The sequence below is a fragment of the Lynx rufus genome, unplaced genomic scaffold, assembly GCF_022079265.1.
Source record: "Lynx rufus isolate CCGP_SWC_20201006 ecotype Redwood Valley unplaced genomic scaffold, mLynRuf1.p SCAF_8, whole genome shotgun sequence".
NCBI lineage: Eukaryota > Metazoa > Chordata > Mammalia > Carnivora > Felidae > Lynx > Lynx rufus.
The window spans coordinates 57983731-57996892 of NW_025814896.1; the positions used below are offsets into that span (position 1 = coordinate 57983731).

General features: G+C 41.6%; 1 protein-coding gene across 4 annotated transcripts in view; it reads right to left on the bottom strand.

The window, feature by feature from the left end:
• IL18RAP (interleukin 18 receptor accessory protein) overlaps positions 1-12182 on the bottom strand; it is a 33729-nt gene extending 21547 nt beyond the window's left edge. For 3 of the 4 annotated variants that reach the window (XM_047068503.1, XM_047068504.1, XM_047068502.1), the window contains exons 1-5: positions 12088-12180; positions 11795-11996; positions 3891-4060; positions 1517-1835; positions 1231-1420 (exon numbers count right to left, since the gene is read on the bottom strand). In XM_047068503.1, coding sequence (XP_046924459.1) covers positions 1231-1420; positions 1517-1835; positions 3891-3963 — 582 coding nt within the window. In that variant the 5' untranslated portion in view covers positions 3964-4060; positions 11795-11996; positions 12088-12180. Of the gene's footprint in view, positions 1-1230; positions 1421-1516; positions 1836-3890; positions 4061-11794; positions 11997-12087 lie in introns of all 4 variants that reach the window. The other variant, XM_047068505.1, reaches the window with a different exon arrangement.
• Between the last annotated feature and the right edge of the window lie 980 nt (positions 12183-13162).

Sequence of the window (13162 nt, forward strand, 5' to 3'; positions counted from 1 at the left end):
CCTTCTTTACTGGCCTAGGAACAAGCCCACCTTGCCATAGTCAGATTTGTCTTCCTGGATCGCAAATACTTTTGAACCACGGGAAGTTTTATTCTGAAGAGAACTGAAAAGAATAAGCAGAACCGTGGTCTCTCCTGGCTAACCTCATTTTAGAGATGATGAAATTAAGGTGTTTCTTAAAATTATGATTTTACTGAGGCCGGCATATTTTCATTGTCCCTTCAAAATACAAATGTGAGACCTAGAGCACACCACTTTTCCTCCTTGTGTACTTTTTTCCCCAGTGGACACAATAACACCTGTCTACCCATCGTCACCAAGTCGCCGGAGAATCAAGTGATGAAATGTCTTCCACACCATGGTACCTGTGCCACCATGACCCTGATTGCTGAGCCTTGGAACGCATAGAGCCACCAGGTAAACATGAGCCACTTTCTTGACTGATCACTGGCGATTTAAAACATTTTTATACTAACAGATGTATTTTGACGTCTAATTTAAAGCTTTGCAGGATGTTTGAAGGCAAAGTATTGGACTTCCAACAAGAAGGAGACACCTATGCAGCATTTATATATCTGTTAGCACTTGGAAAAACTGTAAGATGTAATGATAATGTGAAGTGTTTTTGTTATGAAGCTTACTCACATGTGGATCATAACCCAAAATGATTAGGAAACTTGCCTCTTCCTTCCCCCTCCTCCCTCTTCATCCTCACATTGCACTCCCCACCCCCACCCCCATCTCACCTGCGCAAGACACTTGTTACCCCGGCCTCCTGTGTTTGCTGTAACTGCCCTCTCGGATATGTTCTCTTTGGAAAGTGTTCCAGTCTGCGATTTCATTCAGAAACCCTCCAGGATTCACTTGTTGGGGTCTCCCTTCCCCCGAGGAATGCCCACTGCTTTCCAAAGACAGTACAAATGAACCCACTTGGCCTTCTGTATTGGCAGATGGCCCTAAGGTTATGTCTCACCTCATGTGTAATACACTGGTATTCTAGAAATTTTTCTGGCACTGATCAAAAAGACGGTTCTTACGATGATAATATCAGACTCTGGCTACCTAGGAGAAAGACCACTTTAGGGACCCAGGCCTTCTCTGTAAGCACAAGGTCAGTATTCACAAAGCTCTAGACCTCAGGTTCTCAAACCCACGTTTCCATAAAGTACCTATGGAGATGTTACCATGAAAACCATATTCTCACGTTGGTTTTGGAGGAGTCGCTCTTACCTTGTACCAGGTCACCTCTGAACTTTGGGCATCACTTTGGCAGCTGAAGCTGGGGCAATTAATATAGGCAGTGCTGCCAATAAGAATTTGTTGCTCGTGTGATATGAAGTTATTTGGTACACATGATACATTGGTCTTAGGCTTAACTTCTAAGATGGTCTTGACACAACAGGCCTCACCCTGAGGGCTCCTAGGAGAGTTAACAAGGTCTTGTGAACGTAGAGGTTATATCCAGGTAATATAAGATTTGGGAACGTTTTCTCATAAGAATGCATGCGGGACATACCGAATCCTGGGTCTACAGATATATGACCCAGCATTATGCATTCCTGTGGTCGAAAAGTGTAGGATGCTCTTGTCCTGGATGATGTGATGATAGTTGTTAGTTATTTCCCCTAATGGATTTCCATTCTGAGGTTGAAAGTACCACTGGACATCAGATAGATCCTTACTACCACTGCAGGGCAAGTTTTCAGGGGCTTGGGTTGGTGAGAGTTGACTTCTGTGGTGAAAATGGGATTTCTGTGACTCTGTTAAGTCACAAAATAAGACAAACTTCTCACTCCCTGAAGAATATTCCCAAAGAAGTTTTTTGGTGATGCAATCTGAAAACCACAAGGAACAAAACAACAAAGAGATACATTAGAAGATGAAACTCTCCCTTGGCAATGATCTTTTTGGATATGACATCTAAAGCACAAGTAACAGAATAAAAAATAAACAAGTAGAACTACATCAAACTAAAAAGCTTCTGCACAGCAAAAGAAATGATCAAAAAAATGAAAAGACAACCCATGAAGTGGAAAAAATATTTGCAAACACTATGTTTAATAAGATATATCTGATTAACATCTAAAATGCATAAAGAATGCATACAACTCAAAAGCAAAACCAACAAAAACAAACAAACAAACAAACAAACAAACAAACAAACAAACAATAAACACCCAAATAAGCCACTTAAAAATGGGCAATGAATCTGAATAAGCGTTTTCCAAAGAACATATACAATTAGCCAACAGGTACATGAAAGGCTGTTCAACATCGCTAATCATCAGGGGAATGGTCTTGACATAACAATCACTATCACAGTGAAATATCATCTCACACCTGGGAGAATGGCTTATCAACGAAAAGACAAGAGATAAATGCTGGTGAGGAGACGGAGAAAATGGGACCCTTGTGCACTGTTGGGATTATAAATTGGTACACCCACTGTGGAAAACAGTACAGAGGTTCCTCAAAAAGTAAAAAATAGAACAATGATATGACCCAGAAATTTCATTTATTGGAAATGTATCTGAAGGAAATAGAAATGCTCTGTTGAGATGTTCTGCACCCCTATGTTCATAGCAGCATAATTCATGATCATCAAGATATGGAAACAACCTAAATGTTCATCAAATGAATGGATACAGAAGTTGTGCCCACACACGTACACAATAGAATATTATTCAGCCATAAAAAAGAAGGAAATCCTGCCATTTGTAGCAACATGGATGGACCTTGAGGGCATTATGCTAAGTGAAAGAAGTCAGACAGAGAGACAAATACCATATGATGTCACTTATACGTGGAGACTAACAACAGAAACAAAACAAAAACCAAGCTCATAAAAAAAGAGATCAGATTTGTGGTTACCTGAGGCTGGGGTGAGGAGTGGGGGAATTAGATGAGGTGGTCAGAAGGTACAAACTTCCAGTTATAAGATACATGAGTGGTGGGAATACAGTGACCACAGTTAACACTTCTGTATGTGTGAAAGTTGTTAAGAAAATGGATTCTGAGGGGCGCCTGGGTGGCTCAGTCGGTTAAGTGTCTGACTCTTGAATTCAGTTCAGGTCGTGATCCCAGGATCGTGGGATCAAGCCCCATGTTGGGCTCTGTGCTGCGTGTGGAGCCTGCTTGGTATTCTCTCTCTTTGTGTATGTCTCTCTCTCTCTCTCTCTTTCTCTTCTCTCTCTCTCTGTCTCTTCCCCCTCTCCCTCACTCACATGCTCTCGAAGAAGAAGAAGAAGAAGAAGAAGAAGGGGGAGAAAATGGATTTTGGGAGTCCTCATTACAACTGAAAAACAAGGAAATTTATTTTTCTTTTTTTGGTAGCTATATGAGATCATGGGTATTAACTAAACTTGTTGTGGTAATCATTTCACAATATATGTAAGTCAAGTTATTTTGCTATATATCTTAAATTTACGCAGTGCTATATATCGCTTATATCTCAACAAAACTGAAGGAAGAAAAGATCAAACTCTAACTTACATTTACAAACAGTGCTGGATTTAACAAGGGATTAAGCTCTTTTGTGTGTCTGTCCTCTTCACTGTTTCCATTTAGAAGTTCATGTTCTAACTCCCTCTTCATGGACTTGAGGGGCCACTAGCCATAGCATTTTCCTGTTAGAGAAGGCTGAACCACCCCTCGTTCGTCTTCAGCTGCTCCCACTGAACACCCAGCTATTGTAACTGGATTCCTCACTGATTCGTGGTATAAGCTGAAAGCTGTCCACCCCAGTCATTTCTCTCCCTCTGCACCCGTCTTAACAATAAGAAGGAAATGCTCTGTATTAACAGGTCAAGTTGCTGATATATCAGAATATCTGTCACTTTATACTTTGACCACAAGACGCACAGTGTTAACATGAAAAGTGAAATCCCTACCTGAAATATTCAGTCCTTTAGTTCTCTCTCCTGTGACAAGCCAGAGAAATATCCAGCCCAAATAAAGCGTCATTCTCCCTGGGTCCTGTCATCACTTGAATGAATTTGTTCCCTTGCCAGGCTGTGGTACGTTGTGTTTCAGAGCTCTTCCCTGAGAACCCTCTTCATTTCTGTAAGTCAAGAGGTGAGAAAAGGAGAAATCAGAACCAGTTATCAAAATGCAAGTCACACAGGAAGCTTTGAAAGGGCAGGTCACACCCAAGCGAGCCTTTCCGTGCCCACAATAGTGTGTGGCAGGCTCGTTGAACGTGTCATTTCTTGTACATCTAAAGGAGGAAGAGCAGCGTCTCAAACTCATGGCAACCACTTGGACCTCTGCACCATACCATGTGTTCTTTTGGTGCCATTTCTTCATGGAATTCTCCTTCTGTCCCTCCCCCTCCCCCTTCCCTTTCCGTTTCCCCTCCCTCTTCTTCCTCTTCTTCCTCCTCCTCCACTTCTCCTCCTCTTTCTTCTTCTTCTCTTTCTTCTTCTTCTTCTTCTTCTTCTTCTTCTTCTTCTTCTTCTTCTTCATGTTATCACCTAGCATGCATATTTCCATGAGTATCTTGGAAAAAGTTAAGTGAAACTTTTCCAGAAAAGGGGACCCAAATTGATTGAAAATGTCAGGTTCTCCACAGTTAGGAAGCCTGTACTGTAGCTCATATGTATAAAATTTGAGAATGTCCACATGTTTGTTTTATTTGCTTTTATTAGTAGTTGTAACAGCTGTTAGAGAATAGACTCTCTTCTCCCCAAATAAGAAAGGAAAAATGGTCACTGGGTATCAATATTATTGTCTTACTCTGTGTATTAGTCCTTGGGGTTGTTAGAACAAGGAAACTTTCTCCTGAAATTTGCCTAAAAATTTGTCCTAAAACATTCCCATACTGTCTTAGGCTCTTTAAAGTGAAAGTGGGGGTTGGGGCATCTGGGTGGCTCAGGCAAGAGTCCGACTTCGGCTCAGGTCATGATCTCACGGCTTGTGAGTTCGAGCTCTGCATCAGGCTCTGTGATGACAGCTCGGAGCCTTGAGCCTGTTTCAGATTCTGTCTCTCTCTCTCTCTCTCTCTCTGCCCCTCCCCCACTCTTGTTCTGTCTCTCTCTTCTCAAACATAAATAAATGTTAAAAATAAATTTTAACAAGTGAAGGTGGGGGGTTGAAGGTGTGGGGGGAATAGGTGATGGACATTGAGGACAGCACTTGTTGGGATGAGCACTGGGTGTTGTATGTAAGTGATGAATCATGGGAGTCTACTCCTGAAGCCAAGAGCACACTTGTATACACTGTATGTTAGCTAACTTGACAATAAATTCTATTTAAACAATTAATTTAAAAGTAAAAAAAAAACAGTACTAAACATAAAAAAAAAAGTTAAAGTAAAGGTGGGGTGGGAAACAAAATAATCCTCTGAAATAGAAAAAGTAAAGGAGCAGATCATGTCAAGAGAGAATGAGGGCCCTGCTCTGCGTTCATGGCACTTTTAACTCCCTTGTTGATAGGGTGGCCATTGCAACTTTCAAATCAATTATAAGAGATGCGAGATAAGGATATTGGGTGTGGGTCTTAGTCCAATGGGCTGCTATAATAGAATACCACATAGTGGGTGGCTTATAAACAATGGAAATCTATTGCTCACAATTCTGGGGGCTGGGAAGTCCAAGATCAGGTCACCAGCATGGTCGTATTATCCTGAAGGCCCTCTACCTAGTTCGTAGTGCCTTCTCACGGTGTCCTCGGGTGATAAAAGGTGCTAGTGATCTCTCTGGAGTCTCTTTTATAAAACACTAATCCTGGGGCACCTGGGTGGCTCAGTCGGTTAAGCGTCCGACTTCAACTCAGGTCACAATCTCGCGGTCTGTGAGTTCGAGCCCCGCGTCGGGCTCTGGGCTGATGGCTCAGAGCCTGGAGCTACTTCAGATTCTGTGTCTCCCTCTCTCTCTGCCCCTCCCCCATTCATGCTCTGTCTCTCTCTGTCTCAAAAATAAATAAACGTTAAAAAATTTTTTTTTAAAAATAAAAAAAATAAAACACTAATCCTATTTATGAAGGCTCCACCCTTATGACCTAAGCACCTTCCAAAGGCCCTACCTCCTAATACTCATTATTAGTGATATCATCTTTAGAGGTTAAAATGCCAACATATGAATTTGGGGAAGAACACATTCAGACCAGAATAGTGTGTGTAATATTTGATTGTTGTTTAATGTTGTTTTGAGCAGAAAATAAAAGTAAATTTTTTAATATGACTGTTTTCATCTGTCCTTTTAGAGTCCTGAACTATTATCACTAATGTAAAAATTACTCTGTATTACTCTGTGGGTTACTCTTGGGGTGGTAGGTATAAGAAAACTTATCCCTGAGTTTTGTCTAAGAATTCCCCCTAAGACACTCCCATACTTTAGGCTCCCAAAGAGCCTAAAGTCTTAGGCTCTTTAAAGTTGGGAGAGGGGGTGGACAAAATAAACAGTAAAGTCCCTGCCTCAAGGATCTGTCACAATGTGAAAAACAACGTTGTTGTTGTTTTTTCATTTTGAATTCTTTGTTTTATTTTTTAAATTTCATTGACACTTTTATTTCACGTCAAAAACATGTTTTTGTGAGAAAAATGTTAAATAATAAAATTTTACTGACACTTACTGAAACAGTAAGAAATACTTTTATTCAAAACTATTGCAATAGGAGAGAGAAATCAAGCTCAACTCAGAATACAGCAAGGACGAGGGAGAATTTATAGTCAAAGAGCAAGGTGAGGGGGTCAGGGGATGGAAAGTTACTAAAGAGACATCAAGGGTAGAGAGATTCTTACTAAATGGATCTAACGGAGTTCTTGCTCAAGGTGAATCAAGGGCTTAGATATCAAGGATGGGAGTAGAGGACTTTGATCACTATCAAGTGTAGAAGGATGATTTAGCAGGACGCTTTGCTAAGGCTGGTCTGGGCAGACCAAACATATGACTGGGGCCAGGGTGGAGGCCTAGTGGAGAAGAGGTCTCAGAGGAGCTGGACTAAAGTTTGGTCAAGAAGAGACCCTTTGTCAAGATGCCCATGTGACTTAGTAAGTTAAGCATCCAACTTCAGCTCAGGTCGTGATCTCACGGTTCACGAGCGAGTTTGAGTCCCAAGTCGGGCTCTGTGCTGACAATGCAGAGCCTGCTTCAGATTCTGTCTCCCTCTGTCTCTCTCTGCCCCTCCCCCTGCTCATGTTCTCTCTCTCTCTCTCTCTCTCTCTCTCTCTCTGTAAAATAAATATACAGTTAAAAAAGAAAGAGAAGAGTGTCTTTGTCAACATAAACATGCAAATAAGCAATACAGAAGAATGCATTACAGAAATAAATACAGTGATGACAGAAAAGAAAAAGTAAAAAGGAAGGAAGAAAAGACAGAAAAGAAAAGAAAGAAAGAAAGAAAGAAAGAAAGAAAGAAAGAAAGAAAGAAAGAAAGAAAAGAGGGAGAAAGAGGAAGGAAGGAAGGAAGAGAAAGGAAAGAAAGGTTACATGAACTGTCACTTGGCCCCTTTAAAAGTCTCCCCGCAATATCCATATTCTTTAGGAAGCTGAAAAAATCAATCTCTTTCTCTTTCAACATCTAACCAGACAACCAAGTTCCTCTCCTCACCCCTCCCTGCCTTGCTGCCCTTCCTGAAACCACTGCCTCCACTCCCCAACTTGCCCAGGACCTTTCTTTCCAGGTATTCCCATGTTTTCTCATAAATAAATGCTTGACTTTCCTCATCTTATAAAATTCTTCATTTCAACCAGTTTCCAACACACACACACACACACACACACACACGAACACACGCTATTATCTCCAACATCTTCAGATGCAGGAGGAGAAAGTGATTTTAATATCTATATTTTTTTGTCAATAATTACTGTTTCCCTAACAGAAATAGTGAGCTTGAGCTGTCTTTGGGGATCCAGTTGGAGCATTGCGAAGACAGCTGGGTAGGACTCAGAAATGCTTCTGTGGGGTGCCTGGGTGGCTAAGTTGGTTAAGCGTCCCACCTTGGCTCAGGTCAAGATCTCAGGGTTCATGAGTTCAAGCCCCGCATCAGGCTCTTCCCTGACTGTGTGGAAACTGCTTGGGATTCTCTCTTTCTTCCCCTTCCCCCCTCAAAATAAACAATTAAACTTAAAAAATGCTTCTGGGGGTCAGCAGCATGGGGAAGCATTCAAGCCAGGAGCATCTGTAAGCTGCCAGGAAAGGGCAGACAGATTTCCCTAAAGAACACCGGCCTGGCAAGGGTGGGTCAGGGCTAAGGATGAAACGAAATAAGCCGAAAAAGGAAGAGAAGAAACAGAACATAGAGACCATCTTCATCCTAAGCACAGAGAGAGTCTGCAAGGAAGATGGGATGTTAGTGTCAGAAGCTACCAAGTAGGCACAAAATGGACTGAGAAATGTCCTCTGGCCTTGGCTCCAATAGATCAGATCAGCTTGGGCAGGGGCGGGGGGCTGAGTTGACAGAGAGCAGGACAAGAAAAAGAAGTAGTGGGAGGAATGTGAGGGGTGGGGATAAGCCGTGAAGTCCACAGGCTGCACACAATGCGCAGAGAAGCCAGAGGTGGTGTTTGAGCTCTTGTGGACAAGGGCAGAGCGTATACGCCATTTAGGGGAATGAGTTTGCAGGCTAGCAGGTCAGAGTGAGGAATTAGGAAGCAATAGAATCCCCAAAACCATGGAGAAATCAGGACTGGGTAGGAGGCACGTGGCCATGCATAGCAGTAAGGTCCATTCAGACCAGTTTGCCCAGGTGGAGACCAGAGCACAGGATGTTTCCACCTGGCCACTGACCTGCTGAGAAGAGAGTGTGCTCAGGGGGCAAGAGGCTTCATGAGACGGTGGAGCACCTTGAAGGGAGCCAGGCACAGGGACTAGAGTCACTGCTTTGTTTATCCCCATTGGTGGCTCTTTTTCTAAAGACTGTGGTCGAGGAAAAAGGCAAGATCAGCAACTGCCTTTTAAGATGTGGCCTCCCCTTCGCCTTTCTTCACTTTGCCTCATAGAATAATCTCTCCATCTCCAACTTCTAGAGACATCTTCCTAAAAAGCAAACCTGAGCATGCCCTTTTCATGCTATAGACTTCACCAGCTCCACTGTATGTGAGACACCGAATTCATCCCAGCCACCATTTATAAAACCCCGTGGGACTTGATTTGGTTCTCTCATGTCTTATCTTGCATTTCTTCTCCAGAGAGACCCTCTCTGGCCATTGGCGTAATAAACTCATCCCTCCTTCCTCACCACTGTACTGGCCAGCAACCATCTTTTATTACTCATTTTATATTTGTCTTAGTTCACGTTACTGTCTCAAAATATGTTGTTTTAAAAATTTCTTCCCTGGGGCACCTGGGTGGCTCAGTCGGTTAAGTGTCCAACTCCTGATTTTGGCTTAGGTCATGATCTCACAGTTCAGTATTTGAGCCCCGTCTTGGGCTCTGGGCTGACAGCACAGAGCCTTCTTGGGATCTCTCTCTCTCTCTCTCTCTCTCTGCCCCCTCCCCCCTCATGCATGCTCTCTCCCTTTCTCTCTCTCAAAATAAATAAACTTAAAAAAAAAAGTTCTCCCTCAACTAGAATCAAAACTCCATGCCAGTGGGAACTGAGTCTGTCTTTTCCAGCCTTCATGCTCTCTCCAGGAATAGTGGCTGGCCAACAACAGGACCTTAGTAACTCCTTGTTGGTAAGTTATCCACACCACACTGTAATTGTTATTTCGTATACTGTGTTCTCCCACTAGACTGGGAGCTCCTTAAGAACAGGGATCCTGTTTCAGAAATCTTATCTTCAAATCCTTGGACAAAGCTTTGTGTATAAATCACGATCAGTTCTGTCATCCAGATAAATACAGAATACTTTGAGAGGAGTCAGAACAAATGCACATCAATCTACGTTTGACCATTAACTTGCTGTGTGACTCCAGTTAAGATACTTAGCCTCTCTCTGTACTTCAGTTTTCTTATCTGCAAAATGAATTATTTGGACTGTGTCAGTAGTCCCTTCACCTTACAGCTAGAGAATCAGAACTTCTGGGGTCTAAGATAGGAAATGTGTATTGTTTTTAAGCTCCTTGGCTAGGGAACCATGAGAACATGATTTCTAATATCATTTCAGCTTTAACATTTCTGTGATTCCATGTCTGAATATCCAAAGCCTATAGCAAATTAATTACCACACCTAGCAGTCTCCAGACCTCAGAAATTTCCATCCCAACCAGAGCCAACAGAAGCTCTCTCCATGATGCACTCACCTGCTGGTCTAGGACTTCAGGTTGCCTGGAGCTCTTTCCATGCTACAGCTCTCTCTGGGACATCGTTTTTCAAATTTTCTTGATTTCAAGAGTCACCTGGAATACTGATTACAAATGCAGGTTTCTGGACTCTCCAAATCATATTAAATCAGATTCGCCAGGAGAACTTTGGAATCTACCTTATAAACGAGTGTCAGGACCATCACTATGGTCCAGGGAGCATCCTCGGGAAGCCCTGCTCAAGAAATAATAGAGCTTGGGGAGGTGGGTCCGGGCTGAGTTATAACAGCTGTTGTCAGCACTGGTGGCAACTGAACAACACAAAGACAAGCCTATTCTGGAAACCCCATTTATGTGGGCTAACACACTGTGTGGCTTGTTTGTCAATGTCTGCTTTTGAAGACTATTTAACATCTATGTGATGATTCTCATTCCACCATCACCAAAACACTTTCACGAATCACATGGAATCACACAAGAGGCATAGTATATGCTTTATTGGGTAAGGACAACTTAATCTAAAACAGTCTGTAGAGTCTCTGTTGATAGGAGTTAAAACCATGGACAGGTGTCACTGAATAGAGTGCACTGCTCTCATTTATTTTCTGGTCACAGATGGGAAGATGATTGTCCTTCACGTTTTACTGATGGACCACCAAAGCTCACATTGTTTGAAATAGAAGTCCCCAATATTAATGACAATCACACATCTGGTAAGTATTAGAAGAATATTATTCCAGATTAATATTTCCAGATTCAGAGGTCTCAAAGCCTCTGACTGCCATCACTACATGCTATCCTGTCACAGAAGAAGACAGGAGGCCAACAGGGCATCTTCAAGTATCTGACGTGTCTCTTCTCCAAAACATCTCATACCTGCTTTTTGAGAGCCACAATTCTTTTGTTAGAAGTTGAAGATTCCTCTGCCTCCATTGGTCAAAGCTACACCTTCAATTATCTTTGGTTGACAATGAACTAAAATTTTTGCTGGCCTAAGTTTTTGATGAGATAAGGCGAAAGAGAGGAAAATGCTAGAGAAGGTAAGTGTCAACAGAGCTTTAGGAAGGAAAATCTTACTGCCAAAGATAAACAAAGTACTTTATAATTGCTCACAGGATCAGCAGTGATTCTACACTGAGAACACAGATACACAGAGAGATATGGTTTAGGACAATAGTAACTGTTGAATTCAATTAATGTTATTATGATTTTCACATGGTCCATGTTAGCTTTATACCTGATTGGCTGGGAATTACAGAAAATCCAGCGTGTAGTGCCTGCTCTCACTCACTTGACCTTATGATCTTATGATCAAGCCAAGATAGGGATTAGAATTTGACAAACATCTTGAGTCCTTTTACTCTGAACCTGTCCCACAAAATGCTCAAATCATGGTACATAGGTATATTTCATAACCATCATGTTTTTATAAAGTGAAGACTCCATAGATAGGAAGATCTCAATTTTCTTAGATGGCAATCTGTTATTTAAAAATCTCGTGAAAAGGAATTGTGAGAGAAATTCACTTTGAAAATTATTTAAGTTCTTTTCTCAACTTATGTTTTCTGGTTAGGAAATCTAGTGGGAAAAAATGTACCAATTCTTACCTTATTTTCTGTGCTGAAGACAGAAAAAAAGAGGAAGGAACTTCAAGTCTTTATTTCAGTAACTGCTGGCTTTTGCATCCAAAGAACGTGTAAATAATATCCATTTTCAAAGATTTCTACTATTATTTCTTCCTAGCCAGAGAACATGGAGAGCATGCAACAGCCGTTTGGCTCACACATGCTTGGAAATAATGAGTTATACCTGGAGGACAAAAGAAAACTTTCATTAGTTTGCAAATGGCCATCGTCTTTGCCAAATCCGTGATCACACAGAGAAAAATCAAATTAACTACCTGTATCAGTAGAAGGAAATGTACTGAAGATGAAACATCTGAAACTCTTCTCTGACCCACCTCCTCGACTAGATAAGGTTTGTGGTCAGGTTTAGTTCAAAGAATGAGTAAGCCTGTTTCCTTTACAGGGATTTCCTGTAAAGAATATAGCACTCAATTTCTCAACTTTGTTTTTTTTTTTTTTTCGTCTTGTAACACTAACCTCTGAAAGTGTAACCCTTAAGACATAAACTTAGGCCTTTCTTATGACTAACTTATTAACTCTGGAAAAGGAAAAAAAATAGTATCTCTCTGACGCTCTTTACATAAAGCAATAATTCATTGACAGAGAGGAAATACATTTAAAGTTTAAAATCACCAAGGTTTTCGGTACCTGTTCATTAATATAGAAAGCTTCAAAATATAACATATAATTAAGAGCACCACTATTCCTTTGATAGAACAACTAAAATCACTTTTGTAAGGATCCTGAGACCACACGGTCCGAAAGAGCTCTGCCTAGAAAGCATGTTGGTTAAGCCTTGATATTGGCTTCCCTTAAGAGTCTCATATTCTTTTTTTTTTTTTTCTTAAGTTTATTTTGAGTGAGGGAGAGAATGAGCCAGGGAGGGGCAGAGAGAGAGAAGGAGAGAGAGAATCCCAAGCAGGCTCTGTGCTGGCAGTGCTGAGCCTGACGTGGGGCTTGATCTCAAGAATCGTGAGATCATGACCTGAGCTGAAATCAACAGTTGGACGCCCGACTGACTGAGCCACCCAGGTGCCCTAAGAGTCTCATATTCTAAGAAAGATAAGGCTGATTCATCTGAGCACAGCAGAGCCCCACGACCACCTCTACACATAACTGGAGGAGAACACAAAACACAAGTGAAGACTAAGTTCACTTTGGGATGAAGGCAAAACAAGTGTTTACCTGCGGTTAGGGTAGAAGAGGGCATTAGCAATTATAGCCAGGAATGAGCCCTCAAATGTACCCGCCACTAATCATAAATCTGTGTGGGATTCCAAGAGAATGTGACTGTTTGTTTGTTTTTCAGACCTATTGCAGGAGAGGTCATAGGAAGCAGCTGAAAGGCAT